General features: G+C 40.6%; 1 protein-coding gene across 1 annotated transcript in view; it reads right to left on the reverse strand.

Annotated features, from left to right (window-relative positions):
- PCCB (propionyl-CoA carboxylase subunit beta) overlaps positions 1-16,372 on the reverse strand; it is a 67,049-nt gene that overhangs the window by 25,948 nt on the left and 24,729 nt on the right. The window contains 4 exon segments of the mRNA XM_026649888.1: positions 1,857-1,938; positions 4,923-5,043; positions 7,238-7,346; positions 15,798-15,908. Coding sequence (XP_026505673.1) covers positions 1,857-1,938; positions 4,923-5,043; positions 7,238-7,346; positions 15,798-15,908 — 423 coding nt within the window.

Genomic DNA, 16,372 nt, shown 5'->3' on the forward strand with positions numbered 1-16,372 from the left:
GTGACGCCCACAGAGATGCAAAGCAAAGTTCACATGTTCATAAGTGTGCATAATTATAGTAGTGATACCCATATTATGGGTTCCTAACACTTTATCATGAACCCCTGTTTTCAGCTGCTTACAATAACTTTGCCTACCAATCATTCAGGCTGCAGTTTTCCATGCTTGGTCTCTGTTTCAGAATGTTTTGTTAAGTTTGAGTGAAAGCAGTTCAGCTATTTCTGAGTACATGGTAAAGGACAGACAGTTGTAATGATGCAAAAATATTTGACCATATTTTAAACAGCTCTGCGCCTCAGGGTGGGATTTTCAACAGCACCTGGCCTAGGAGCACAAGTCCTATTGAAAGTTAGTTGGACTTTTCTCTCTAACTCACATAGGCACTTGTGAAAATCCCATCCTCTCTTTTGAAGCAGGTGCTTGAATTTTGGCAGGAGGATAAGCCCGTTGCTTACCCCATGACAATTCACCCACATGTGGCCAAGTTTTTAGCTCTCACCGCAGAATGTGACGAGGTTTGCACCTTCATATTCAGAACATTCCACCCACACTGAACATGCTCCCAGACCCCACTGAGCCTCTGGCAGTATTCTGAAGCAGCTCCTCAGAGCTGAACTGCATCCTGTTACTCGTGCTTTTCCCCATCAGAATACCATTTGGTTAGAGGAAAACGCTGGGAGCCATTAGACCATGATTTCTGTGATTTCAGCTTTTCTACAGACCAATATTAATAAGTCCATGCACATACACTCTACTTTAGCAGGCAAGCAAATATCAGTGTCACCACCTATTTTACAGGCTCGATGGAGATTGGACAGTCACTTCTGTCAAACCTGAGACTATATCCTAATATGGAAGAGCTAATTCACACCTCTTTTTCTACACTGCCTCTCAGAAAAACTGAAAAATCTAAGTGCCAGGGCACGTTCCCAGTACAGTTGAGCTATTCTTGTATATGTAACCCACTGCTTCAGTGTGTTGCACACTATCCCCTTGTGGCTGGTCCACAGAGGATAACAGCATATGACACCTAACATTTAACTCAAGTGGTAGAGCTCTGTGCCATGAATCTGGAGGTGTAAAATTCAAACCCTGATGATGACCTGCAGGGGAAATTGTAATAATCGCATGATATTTATTTTTTGTTAAAAAACGTGAAAAATATGTTAACATTAAGACTGCAAAATAAAGCACTAAAAAAGTTACAAATCCCCAGTATGAATATTGCTCAAGTATCCTTAATGCTACATCTGCATTATGATATCACATACTATTTTTTTCCACAGGACACCTGTGCCTCATTCCATGCAACTTTAATTCTGGTATTTCCAAACTTCTGAGTGCTTGACTTTGGAAACTTAATAACATTCTTTTAATTCAAGTTTCTACTAATAGATTGGAATCACCAAAATTTGTTTCCCTTTAAATTAAGGAAAACAGTAAAACACACAACATTATTTAAACACTTAAGAGAAATAAAAAGATAAGGGCACTAAGGTGTACAATTTTCCAGTTTTTTATCTGGGGACTGTCTTATCCACTTTTTAAGAAAAGAAACATGAACAATACTGTCTTCCATCTATGTGATGGATGGACATTTGAAAGAGGAAAATGAGTCCTAAAGACAAATCCCAAATCTAAAATTCCTTTCATACATTAGATTCTTTATTTTTGCAATTTTTGTTACCTCTGGGTTTATGATCAATGCATGGAGAAAGAATTATCTGAATGGCTATTGTGAAGACAGAGTTAACTGTAAGTAGGTCTCCTGTGGCATTCTGCTAGTTTGCGTCCAGCATTTTGAGCCATTTAATAATTTGTCACATAAATACTTTTTTTTAGAACAGAAGGCTTACCGAATGTACAATGTCGACCATATCATAGGCTTTAGTAGACTCCATTGGGACAACTGTGTCCAGCTCAGGAACCAAGCGATTACTTCAGACAAAATGCAAAGTAATTAAAAATGACATGAGTATTCACAAAACCAGATTAATTTCCATACAGAAGACATACACCTTTAACTCCTCCCACTGGGGACTGCTTGACAAGACTCTATCTGGATGCTGGCATCTTCAGACAAGCCTTCCAAATACAGAGAAAAAAAATAATTCCTTAGTTTTAACCTGGCGACTGTAACCATACAAAGCTCTAGTCAACCTGTCTACATTAAAAGAAATAAAATTACTGCTCTTAATATCAGCCCTAAAGCAGTGATGCAAATCCATGGGCTGATGTCTTTCCTGTCTGAGTTATATGGGGGAGCTGGGACGGGGGACTTCTCTCCTTTGCTTTCTCCACTGGCCACAAAGTCTTTTGCACAAGGGAGAAGACATTTATTAATGGAATAAAACTGGCAGGAATACACAGTAAAATAGTTTGTCATGTGGCGGTTATAATATTTTACTCAAATGTTTCCCTAAAATCATTATCTAAAGAAATCCTTAATTTGAAGAAAGCAACTGATTTTAATTAAATCATGCTAAAAATAAAAGAAGAAGATATACATTTAACACACTCAGAGATATCAACTGTCCAGAAAATGTTTGGGTATAAATGGCTAAAAAATTCTGCAAGATACTTGGGAATCCAATCTCAAGTAACCTAGAGGATCTGTACAATGGAAACATCAAACCATCACAGGAAATACACACAGCTCTGGAGTGCTGGAGGAATACCACAGTCTCTTGTTGAGAGAGAATAGCCCTCAATAAAATGAACGTTTAGCCCAGGATACTAGTCTTGTTTCAAAGCCTTCTTCAAATCATAAAACTCCAGCAGTTATCCAGAGGATGCTGTTAGAATTATACAAGTAAGAGAAGGCTGAGAATGGGTGCAGCTACTTTACACAGACCCACTACGCAGAATGGACTAGCTGCTCCAAATATAATATGGTACTATCAAACCAGCCAACTGTAGGCAGTTGTTGGTTGGTTGAGGCACTCTAATCCAGGCAAATATTAGTTTTTATTGAACAAGAAAATTTCAGTAATATTTTTAGGTTATCAAGGATTAATAAAATTACACCTCCAGAAATCTGTAGGCACCCCTTGGCAAGGGCCTGTGTAATGGGGTCTATAAACCTCATACTGAGCGTAGACAGAGGGGGAGGACAGTTCTTCCTGTTTACAAGCAAGCAGCTTGATCACATCCCCCACGCAGCTGCCAGAACTCCCAATCATGGAGGCAGGCACCTACAGCTGCAACCAACAGAGTAAACAAGACCTGCTATAAAGGGGAGAGTACAGAGAAGGAAAGGGAGGCAGAAAGGCCAAGGATAACAAAGAAAACAGCCCTGCACCAAGAAAACAGCCAGGAGAGTAAGGGAGACTGCTAGCCCTACAATTGAAGGGCTGAAAGACTTAACTAGGTTGAGGGTCCAGTAATGGACCTGATTGAGGATAAACTAAGGAAGTTCAGTGAAGATCAGCTGAGACTCCTCAAATGACCACACCAAGAGGCAGTGACAGCCTCCCTTTGGGTTTTGCCTATAGTCCAGACTTTAACACAAACAATGAACTAGAGTTATTCAGAGTGGAAGAGAAATGGAATATTCATGGCTGACCGATTGTTTACTGAAGAGAGTCTTCTAACTCCTTTAGAAAACACCACCAATTTTTATTGGCCTGCTTTCCCATGGGACGAGTACTTTCAACTTAGGTATTATGGCCCTGATCAAAGCTAGTCAATTGGAGCTTTGTTATTGACTTCAATGAGGATAGAATAAAACCCTATATTTCTCAGCACTGTAAATAAACTCATTTATAGAGGAAACTAATTTCAACAGCTTCTGGACTAACAGGAAACAACTATAACTCATAATTCACATCAGTATTTACTGACAATTTTTCTGGCAAGAAAATATCAATATATACGATATAACAGGACAAGGATTTAGGCAGACATATTACCTCAGAGAAACGGGCTTAGATTTGGGGGGAAAAGACCAGCGCTCTTGATTCATAACACTATATGAGAAAATTCATTTAAGATGTTGGTGTAAGTACCCACTGAATAGCAAGTATTAAAAAATATGGATGGTGAGAAACATTGGAGAAATTTGTGGTGAAAAAAGGTTATTTTATGCATATATGTTGGACATGTCAAATTATTAGAGCACTGAGATGCAGTTCATAACCTCATATACAAACTATTGAACATTTATTACACAGAGATCCTGTGAAAACAACAAGGAGTCCTTGTGGCACCTTAGAGACTAACAAATTTATTTGGGCATCCTGTACTAATCCTTCTGAGGCTTGCTAGTGGAAATGGATCCCAGTCAAGGAAATAGAGAATTAATCTCTCATGTCTTAGTAGCTGCAAGATTATTGGTAGCCTCTCACAGAAAAAAATAAATTGCCCGACATTAGAGTAATTGTTTAAAAAAAAACCCACATGGATGCTACTGATATGGAAAATTTACTCATTGAGTTCATACATAGCAAAAGACTACAAACATAACATTTGACAAATTTCTCAGAATATTAAATCAGTATCATAGACTCTCTTGGTTTGCTAATATCGGAAAAGGCAGAAATGTCTTCCTGTTTAAGAAAATACATCATCCTGGAGATATTGTTTCTGGGTAAGGAGGTTTGTCCTATAACTTATTCCTGCCTCACAGGAACACAGGATGAATCTCTAAACAGTGACTGGTAAGTTCATTTTTGTAATTGTTAATACTGTATTTCTGGTAGCTATGGGACAATGATTTATAAAACTGCTAAACACTTCCTAAACAAAGAGCTAACAAAACATGTGCACACATACATGTTGGAAGAGGGAATTAATCAGTGAAGAAGGCAAAAATCAGAAATCTAGCTGCAAGATGCTCATTTCCTTGTATTCACACTGTCAGAAAAATACATGACATTAAACTGACAACAACATGAGATATCATGTACAAGCCCCTCACTTACCTAGGATCATGGCATTTGCGAACAGGGGCTGGATCACGGTTACTGAGAGGTAGGTAATTAAAGAACTCCCTGAGATTGAGCAAAGCATCTACATCATTCTCAAAGGCTCTGTGTGCGACCCCTGGAGAAAAAAGCCAAAAAAATACTACTTTACAAGGGCTCCATTTGGATTGTTTAACACGTCAATAAAGCCATCAACCGTATCAAGATTTTTGAAGCCAGCAGAGCCATCAAGTTTTCAACTCCATTACGGTTGAAGTGTCTAAGGGCACGTCTTCACTACCCGCCGGATCGGCGGGTAGCAATCAATCTATTGGGGATCGACTTATCGCGTCTAGTGAAGACGCGATAAAATCGATCCCTGATCGCTCTGCCGTCGACTCCGGAAATCCACCGCGGCAAGAGGCGGCAGCGGAGTCGACGGCGGCGCGGCAGCGGTCGACTTGCCCCCGTCCTCACAGCCAGGTAAGTCGACCTAAAATACGCAACTTCAGCTACGCTATTCACGTAGCTAAAGTTGCGTATCTTAGGTTGACCCCCCGCTGTAGTGTAGACCTAGCCTAAGAAGCATCTAAATATGTCAATCTTCCTTCCTTGACAGCTCTGGATAGCTCTCCTTATTTTTATATTTTAAAAAATAGCTTTACTAATTTTTGCAGCTCATTGTGGTTGGATACTAGGATGTTGTAGTAGACCCAAATGAAGATTACTCACCTGTAACCATAGTTCTTTGAGATGGACTCTGCATAAACACTCATGCCAGGCTTTGACCAGTACAGCTTGAATGGTAGAACTCTTGCTAGCAGTGCCCACTGTTGCACTCGTGCACTTTCCTCGGACCTCCTCATAGTGAATACAGAACATTGCACAGCAAGGGTATAAAAGGGCATGAGTGCTCCATCCCTTGCAGTTCCTTCCCTTCTTTAATTCCAGGTCCTTTGGTAAGCAGGACTCTGAGGAAGTGGGGAAAGGTAGGTGGGGAAGTATGAATATGTAGAGTTCATCTTGAACTCCAGTTATAGGTATGTAACCTTTATTTCGTCTTCAAGTGTCCTCTGCATATTCCTACTCATGGGAAAGACTAATGAGGTGTGGAGAAAGTGGTCCGTTCCCAGAGAGCAATTGATATTGCTCCTTACTCTTCATTGGTGTATTTAATGCCTAGATACTACAGTGATGGATGCAGTAGAAATGGTTAAGTAGATAGATTCTGAAAGGTCTGCAGTGATTCCCATAGGCACCCCTACATACCCCTTTCCTCATATTCCATGCATACCACATTCCCTCCTTCCTATGCTTAACATTCCTCTTCTTCTGCAAATGGACAGCCTACTCTGATCTGGGCCTTATGAAGTCTACAAGGCCATGAGGCCTGTCTGGGCCCATTCAGGGATGCAGTGTGTTCACATAGACTTAACTTCTAATAAGTAAATGATTGACCAAACCAACTCCACTAAATTAGCTAAAGACACCAGTCCTCATAGAGGCCAAAAGAATAAGACAGTTTTGGAGCTATGCCAAGTCTTTTCTGAGATATGATGAGCCAGAAAAAGAGTTCTGAGACTTGACAATTTCTAAGAATGGATAATTTTATTAAAATATTAATAACCACACCTCCAAAAATCACTTTGTCCAACATCCCCTTAGCTTCCCCTAAAATACCTACTCTAGCATCGTCTCACACAGACATTTTCACATGGGTTTAATTCAGTTTTCTCAAAGCTAGAAAGGAGGACAAAATTAAGCTTAAAATGAAGAACTAGCTTCAACTATAACTATGGCAACATTTTCTTTCTTTCGACAAAAAAAGTAAACTTTCACAGCCATACAACTCACACTAGTCAGATTTTTAAAGTCATCTCCAAGACAAGAAGTCGCATAGGTAACTTTGTTCCAAAAGAGGAAGAGAAGCATTAGAAGAGAATGAAAAAAGGAATGCTGGAAAGGGATGGCAAATTCAGCCACAGGTTTGCTACCATAATGCAGTAAAACACTCTATAATCTTGAGTTAAAATGACTTAAAAGACTTGAAAATATATATGAACTCCCCCTCATATGTGAAAGGATCATATTATTCTTGCTTAAAACCTTCAATGCACGTCTAGTAGTTGTTATTCCATGGATATACTACAAAGTGCAAAAATAACTACTGCTATTCAGTGCCCAAAATCCAATGCCCCAAACCCCATAACCTTTAGTGAAGAATTTCACATGGAGGCCCCTAGTGAGAAAAAGTAGTTCTAACATCTACTGCTGATTCATTCAGTTTGGAAAACTGGATCATACGGTAACTAAGTAAAATAATCAGCTCTCACCTGATACTGCCGTGTGTGTCTTTGCTCCCCCAAGCTGTTCCTGGGTAACATCTTCATTGGTAACTGACTTGACTACATCAGGGCCAGTGATGAACAGATAGGATGTGTCCTGAAAAAGTAGACTGTGAAGTGTGAGTTCCAAGCTGCAACAGCACTTCACTGATAAAAAAAAAATATAGGTGATTTTCTTCCTCTCTCACACTTTCCCTAAAGGGATATGAAAAAAGGTGAAACACAGAAGAAATTTCTTCAAGGACCCCCCCCCTTTTTTTTTTTTAAAAAAGAGTCAAAATTAATTAAGCAACATATTTAGTTGAAAATCACCAGAAAATGTAGTAATTTCCCACAGATTGTGTGTTGTTAATTTGGATAGGGTCCTCTGCATTCTTCATTAAAGACAGAGAATGAAGCCTGAGACTGAATCCCTGGCTTTAAGTGAAAAACAAAACCCAACCCTAATCCAAAGGCACTTCAGTGTCTCTAAAGTTTTGGCATTTCCCCACATCTTTTATTTTTGATTTATTGACCTGTCTACACAATTTCTTTCTCGACTTAAGCAGAAAAATAATTTGGGACAAAAGTTCATTCTGGTTTACACACAATTGCATCAACAGTGCCATTATTTTATATCCCAAACTAAGCAAAATAAAACCTTGTCAGTAATAGGCTAGATTTTGGAACAGTAAAATACCTGCTTTTTCTGTGCAAGCCACACAAAAGTTTAAACTAGGAAAACTGCCTAATTCTGTGTATGTGTATAGCCAGCTTCAATATGTCTCTTGTATAGTCAAATGCACAAAGCACACCAACGGAAGGGACATGGCCCTGGCCCTCCCCAGATAAGGTGGGAAGGGATGGGATGGGGAGACTGTGGGGGTCCTGGGCTAGGGTCATGTGGAGGGTGGTCATAGGGGTTACTCCCGACTCCCAGCTTCTCCCCCCCAAAAAATTTCCCCACCAGTTGCTGTCCCAGCTCGTCAGGGTAAGCAGCTGGCGTGCAGGGACACTTTGTTTACTTAGGTTTACCTCTGTGCCTGCGGACGCTCAAAGTAAACAAACCATCTTGGCCCACCAGTGGCTTATCCTGATGGCATGGGAGCCAAAGTTTGCTGACCCCTGAATTATAGGGTCGGCTTATGAACGGGTTATAAAAATTTTCCATTTTTACTTATCCATCTTGAGGGGGTTGGCTTATAAACTAACCGGCTTATGATCAAGTATATATGGTACATTTTTTCTTTAATATCTTTCAGTTACTAGTGATCTTAGATGTAACCAACTCCCATAACAAGTGTCTGTGTGCAGCCCTTTACAGGGCTAAAATTCTGCTTCTGGAAACACTGAGGAAAGCTTGGGAGATCATCTCTCTCCTTCCCCACCTCCTGCAACCCAGCCCCAGCAGACCCCACCCAAATAGTTGCCTCTTCCCTGGCCTTGTTTCAGTCAGTGAGTTGCCACCAGCCTGAGAAGATTCCATATCAAGCAGCCCCTGAAACAAGGAGATGGATCAGATCTTCAAAATCCAACTGGGAGGCCGTGATTACCCTCAAAGGCAGGTCTGATTTCAGTGCCATCGAGTCATATGAGGTTTGTGCCTTTTTTTGCCTTTTTGTAATACAGTAACTCCTCATTTAATGTTGTAGTTATGTTCCTGAAAAATGCTACTTTAAGTGAAATGATGTTAAGCGAATCCAATTTCCCCATAAGAATTAATGTAAATGGGGGGTTAGGTTCCAGGGAAAAAATTTTCACCAGACAAAAGACATAATATACATATTCAGTATAAGTTTTAAACAATTTTAAACAAACAAGTTAATACTGTACACAGCAATGATGATTGTGAAGCTTGGTTGAGGTGGTGGAGTCAGAGGGTGGAAGAGGGTGGGATATTTCCCAGGGAATGCCATGCTGCTAAATGATGAACTAGGGTTAACACGTTGTTGTTAATGTAGCCTCACACTCTACAAGGCAGCATGGACTGAGGCAGGAGGGAGAAAACACAATACACACACAGCAGTGGCTGCAAACACTTTCCTGAGGAAACTGAACGTTGATGAACCCATGCTTTCCCGCTGGAGTGCGCCACTCCCTCCCCTCCTCCGGATGGCGCATGCACAGCTGCCGACTTTCCACGCTGGGGGAGACTGGGTGTGTGTGTGTGTGTGTGTGTGTGTGTGTGTGAGACAGAGACACACACCGTGTATGTGTGTGTGTGAGAGAGATGAGCATTTCCCCTTTAAGTATGCTGCCCTTTTAAGTAGATCAGCAAGTTACTTCAGACACAGCAGCAGCTTCCAGCAAGCTCCCTCCCTCCTGAGCCCTGTCATGTCCCCCCTCCCCTCCTCTGTGGAGATGGGGTACAGGAGCAGGGGGAGAGGGACACCCTGACATCAGCACCCCTCTTTCCCCTTTCCACCCGCACAGCAAGCAGGAGGCTCCCGGGAGCAGCTCCAGGGCAGAGGAGGGGAAAAGCGAGGCAGTGGGAGGAGGGACACCTGAACTGCCTGCACACCTACTTACAGGGAACTTAGGGGGGCTGCTGGCCCACCCTGGTTCCAAGCCCCCACGAGGACGGGCTGCTCTTCCAGAGAATCCTGCAAGCAGTGGACAAAGCAGGCAGCCAAATGACGTTATAAGGAATATTGCACAACTTTAATCGAGCATGTTCTCTAACACTGGTCTACAATTTTTGAGAAGTCGTCTGCTTCAGAGATAAAATGTGCTATTTATTATGTATTTTGATGTGCTGAATTCAAATATGACAATTAAAACCACTGATTGGCTACTGTTTCTAAGATATTTAAGTTTTTACATTTTATGTCTATGTATATTGTGTAGATAGTAGAGTTTTAATCATAAATTTTAAACCTAGGTCTTTTCATGTGTTTATGGTTGCTTTACATGATAATATTTCACCTGTCCTGTTTATGTAACACTTTAAAAATCAGCAAAAGGGTTATATAAATAAAATTTATTATGAAACAAAAGGCAAAAAACTATTATGTACATAGTTTAGTCCTATTCAGTGTCTACTCGGCGCTTCTTGGCTTGTCTCTTGTATTCATTAAATGGAGCATCTCTTGTCACTGTCCAGCAATAGTCTGCAAGCATTGATGGGCTCCATTTGCCCTGATAGCGTTTCTCCATTGTTTCAATGTCCTGGTGAAATCGCTCGCCGTGCTCGTCGCTCACTGCTCCGCAGTTCGGTGGAAAAAAATCTAGATGAGAGTGCAAAAAATGTATCTTTAGTGACATGTTGCAACCAAGGCTTTTATATGCCTTGAGGAGGTTTTCCACCAACAACCTGTAGTTGTCTGCCTTGCTGTTTCCGAGAAAATTTATTGCCACTAACTGGAAGGCTTTCCATGCCGTCTTTTCCTTGCCACGCAGTGCATGGTCAAATGCATCATCTCAAAGAAGTTCACGAATCTGAGGACCAACAAAGACACCTTCCTTTATCTTAGCTTCACTTAACCTTGGAAATTTTCCACGGAGGTACTTGAAAGCTGCTTGTGTTTTGTCAATGGCCTTGACAAAGTTCTTCATCAGACCCAGCTTGATGTGTAAGGGTGGTAACAAAATCTTCCTTGAGTCAACAAGTGGTGGATGCTGAACACTTTTCCTCCCAGGCTCCAATGACTGTCGGAGTGGCCAATCTTTCTTGATGTAGTGGGAATTTCTTGCACGACTATCCCATTCGCAGAGAAAACAGCAGTACTTTGTGTATCCAGTCTGCAGACCAAGCAAGAGAGCAACAACCTTCAAATCGCCACAAAGCTGCCACTGATGTTAGTCATAGTTTATGCACCTCAAAAGTTGTTTCATGTTGTCCTAGGTTTCCTTCATATGGACTGCATGACCAACTGGAATTGATGGCAAAACATTGCCATTATGCAGTAAAACAGCTTTAAGACTCGTCTTCGATGAATCAATGAACAGTCTCCACTCATCTGGATCGTGAACGATGTTGAGGGCTGCCATCACACCATCGATGTTGTTGCAGGCTACAAGATCACCTTCCATGAAGAAGAATGGGACAAGATCCTTTTGACGGTCACGGAACATGGAAACCCTAACATCACCTGCCAGGAGATTCCACTGCTGTAGTCTGGAGCCCAACAGCTTTGCCTTACTCTTGGGTAGTTCCAAATCCCTGACAAGGTCATTCAGTTCACCTTGTGTTATGAGGTGTGGTTCAGAGAAGGAGGATGGGAGAAAATGTGGGTCCTCTGACATTGATGGTTCAGGACCAGAAGTTTCATCCTTTTCCTAGTCTGACTCAAGTGAGAATGATTCTGGTGCATCAGGAACCGGCAGTCCTTCTCCGTGGGGTACTGGGCGTATAGCTGATGGAATGTTTGGATAATGCACAGTCCACTTTTTCTTCTTTGACACACCTTTCCCAACTGGAGGCACCATGCAGAAGTAACAATTGCTGGTATGATCTGTTGGCTCTCTCCAAATCATTCGCACTGCAAAAGGCATAGATTTCCTTTTCCTGTTCAACCACTGGCGAAGATTTGTTGCACAAGTGTTGCAGCATATGTGTGGGGCCCACCTCTTGTCCTGATCTCCAATTTTGCAGCCAAAAGAAAGGTGATAGGCTTTCTTAACCATAGTGGTTATACTGCGCTTTTGTGATGCAAAAGTCACTTCACCACAAACAGCAGAAGTTATCTGCACTGTTCACACAAGTACGAGGCATCTCTGCTCACTTTGGCTAAACAGAAATGTGTCCCTTTGCAAATTCAAACACTGACAAATAAGAGAGCATGACACTATGATTTCTAGAGCTGATATAGGGCAATTTGTTCAGCAGAGTGATGTAAGCTTCGTTATGATTGCATCATCCATGACTTCTAGGAATAACCATGATGCAATTCATATCATGTATGACGCAATACCAGCTTCAGATTGCATCATTCATTGTTTTGCCTAAAAAGCAAGTACTGTCCAAACCCAGTCATAGATTTATTCATAGATCCAGTCAAAGATGTATTTTAGTCATTTCTGGTTTAAATTGAGATCCCTTCCCTTTATAACTCACTTATCCTCCGCCATTCCCAAGTCAAGGGTCGTATATACTGACCCAATAGCATATCTTGAAAACTAGAGCCAATCAACAATTTTAAGCATCATTTTCGTTCTCAGTGTCCCAGAATTAGTAAAGTTTGACTACATTTATTTCAGAAGCATTTTGGCTGTAGAGCAGTGTAATAGATCAGCAATGTAACAACGAAACAACGTTAACCGGGACAATGTTAAGTGAGGAGTTACTGTATATGATGGAAACTTGTAAGTTCTTTAAAGTTCCTTCTTCTTGTTTTTTTTATGTAAAAATACTCAGGACTGGTTTCCCTTAGAAGAATTGGTACAACTGATTGAGAGGGGAAATTATTGTTATTTAGACTGTTTAAACCTCTGAATTATATAGCTATTTTAGGGGGAAAAGCAACAATTTGAGAGAAAAAACTTTCTTTGTTTAAGATTCAGCATCCCAACCCCTTTATTTAAGGGCTGCGAAAGCTCTCAATCTACATCCAACAGACTCAAGGAAGATAGTATATTTCCAATGCAAAAAATAAGCATAAAACTGCTTTTTGGGGAAAATATTCAAGTGTTCTTTATTTAAAATATGGCATAAGGCCATTGCTAGCAGCTCTTATATGAAGTTTCTGTAAGGGATTCTAGTTCCTACAGGTTCCAAAGATGAAAGCACATCCATGATTCTAAATCTAGATGAGATTGCTCCATGTTATCAACAGATGCTGCATTCCCATTGCGGTGCTCTTTCGGGGTGCCCAAGACCTTGATTAACTTTGTTACCCCTCTGCCTCCAACGTGAGACTTGATGGTGCTTAACTGGGTGTCAGCTGCCTGACAACAGCCTGCTAGCCACCCAAGCAATGTCCTCAGGGCAATGCTAGCCCTCACTTTTCTTTGCAGGTTAACTGTAGGTGCATCCCAGTCCCTGAGCTCCTTTGAAACATTCCCCTGTGATATCCAGCCCATCAGTGGCTACTCACAAAAATACCAGGTTTGCTATTCATAGGGGACAGTATACACGCCACGTTGTTTGATTCACTGACAATCAGCTCCCATATAACATCACAGCTCTGAGATATATTTGTTTTCACTATAAATCTAAGTTTGTCACAAAAGGCTACGATTTATGAGATCGTAAGGATACTGGAAGCAGAAGGATGACATATAAAACAAAATCAATACATGCTTTTTAGAGACTAAATTTTAACATGCTAACCATCTGTCCAAAAGCAGTCTCATCTTGATGAATGATGAACCAAAGAAGGGTAATGTAATTAATGCAAATCAACGGGGCTTATGGAAAACAGATCCTGTCAAACTAACTTGACATCTTTTTTTATGAAGTTACATGTTTGGTTGATAAAGATAACAGCATTGACGTAATATACTTAGCTTTGTGCAAGGCATTTGACTAGGTACTGCATGGCATTTTGATTAAAAAGTGAACATGGTACACATTAAAATGATCATAAACTGATTAACGACAGGTCTCAAAATTTAATTGTAAATGGGGAACTGTCATCAAGCTGGGGTATATTTTCAATGGGGTCCCACAAGGATTGGTCCTTGGCACTACACTATTTAACATTTTAAATCAATGAACTGGAAGAAAATATCATTCACTGATAAAGTTTACAGGTGAGAGAGAAATTGGGGGAGTGGTAAATAATGAAGAGGACAGGTCACTGACAGAGTTTGATCTGGATCGCTTGGTAAACTGGGCGCAAGCAAACAATATGTATTTTATTACAGCTAAATGTAAATGTACAGTAGAACCTCAGAGTTACGAGCACCTCGGGAATGGAGGCTGTTCGTACTCTGAAATGTTCATAACTCTGAACAAAACGTTATGGTTATTCTTTCAAAAGTTTACAACTGAATATTGACTTAATACAGCATTGAAACTTTACTATTCAGAAGAAAAATGCTGCTTTTAACCATCTTATTTTAAATCAAGTAAGTGCAGGAATAGTTTCATTTCCTTGTCAAATATATTTTTTTTAATTTAATCCTTTTATTTTTTTTTAGTAGTTTTCATTTAACACAGTACTGTATTTTTTTTTTTTTTTTTTGGTCTCTATTGCTGCCTGATTGTGCGCTTCCGGTTCCAAATGAGGTGTGTGGTTGACTGGTTCAGTTTGTGACTCTGAGGTTCTACTGTATATATTTAGGAACAAAGACTACAGGCCACACTTACAGGATGGGGGATGCTATCCTGGGAAGAAGTGACTCAAACAGATTTGGAGGTCCTGGTGGATAATCAGCTGAACATGAGCTCCCAGTGTGATGCTGTGACTAAACACCTAATAAGGCCCTGGGATACATAAACAGGGAAAACTTGAATAGGACTAGAGAGATTATTTTATCTCTGTATTTGGACTGGTTCACTGCTGGAATACTGTGTCCAATTCAGGTGTCCACAATTCAAGAAGGATATTGATAAATTGGAGAAGCTTCAGAGAAGACCCATGAGAATGATTAAAGGATTAGAAAACCTGCCTTCTAATGGTGGACTCAAGGAGGTCAATCTATTTAGCTTAACAAAGAGAAGGTGAAGGGGTGACTTGATTACAGTCTATATCTACATGAAGAATAAATATTTCATGATGGGCTCTTCAGTCTAGCAGAGAAAGGTCTAACACGATCCAATGACTGGAAGTTGAAGCTAGAGAAATTCAGATCGGAAACAAGAAGTATATTTTTAAAGTTGACAGTAATTAATCATGGTAACAATTTACCAAGGGTCATGGTGGATTCTCCATCGCTAACAATTTTTAAATGAAAATTGGATGTTTATCTAAAAGATCTGCTCTAGGAATTATTTTGGGGAAGTTCTATGGCCTGTTCTATACACGAGGTCCCGACTAGGTGATCACAATGGTCCCTTTGGCCTTAGAATCTATGAATCTCACCCAAAACTTGCTTGCAGTGTTTCCAACTAAGGCTGGTTGGGATCCCATTTTCATGATTGTAATCAAACTGATTACTTTCTCAGGTGCAGGATAAATGGGTGTCTTTTTGCCTTTCCCTCCCAACGTCATTGTTTGTCCCCTGAGTCAAGATGACCTTTGTGGTTTATTCACTGGTGTGCTGACTGCATAGTGACTTCACATCCTCATGATGACTTTGTATGCAAACGGGGCTTCCATTGTGTTGGCTTACAATGCTTAATTTACATGTGAACCAGGGCAGACAGGTGAATATATCCTTTGTCTGGCAGAAACCTGTTGGTCAACTCTGCCTTGATTCAGACACTGAGGAACATATTTTATATTTTTTTTCAAACACACACATCCCTTCTTACACAGTATTTGTACATACATTTCACAATGCTATTAATGACCTGTGTAATTGTGACTTTTATTAAAAACCTCACTTGACAGTCTTTATGGACAAATACTATGAAAGCAGTGTGCTAGGTGTAGTGAATTTGTCAGGCTTGTTAGAAGTTGCTGTTACAGAACAGTGAACCCTTTGCCAGTTGGCATTGAGGGGTTCTTAGGGTCACACTTACCTTCACCATGAATGTGAAATCTGTTAAAGCAGGCGAGTAGACTGCTCCACCAGCACAGGGACCCATGATGAGGGAGATCTGTGGGACTACTCCTGAGCACAGAACATTTCTCTGCAAGAGAAAAGAAGCAACCAATTATAATAAAAATCTCCTGATTCATAAATCCCTGAAAAAGCTTCTAATAGTCACATGTCAAAGGGAAGGAAAAAGGAAGTCATAAGATTTAGAAAGATTCCACAAGAATACCCAATGACAGGCAGGAGAAGAACATATATTTTCTCAAATACACTAAATTTTACAATAAAGAAATGACAAGGGAGATGCAGACAGCCTTTCTGGATGTGAGGAATAGCTAAAGAGTTTTCTGTGCCATCCTCTCTTTTAATTCTGTCTCCTTGGCATGCAGGATCCACACACCTGTATTCTGGACAAAGCTAAACCCCTCATTATAGGACCAGCTGTTTTAGTCACTAGTAACCTTCCCCCACTGACAACCTCTCCCTACACCACCACCATACTGGCATCAATCCCTCCACCACATAAGCCAAAACTTGTCACCTCCTCAAAAAGCATCA

Source organism: Terrapene carolina, unplaced genomic scaffold, assembly GCF_002925995.2.
Source record: "Terrapene carolina triunguis isolate 2854851 unplaced genomic scaffold, T_m_triunguis-2.0 Scaffold88, whole genome shotgun sequence".
In the NCBI taxonomy this organism is placed as follows: domain Eukaryota; kingdom Metazoa; phylum Chordata; order Testudines; family Emydidae; genus Terrapene; species Terrapene triunguis.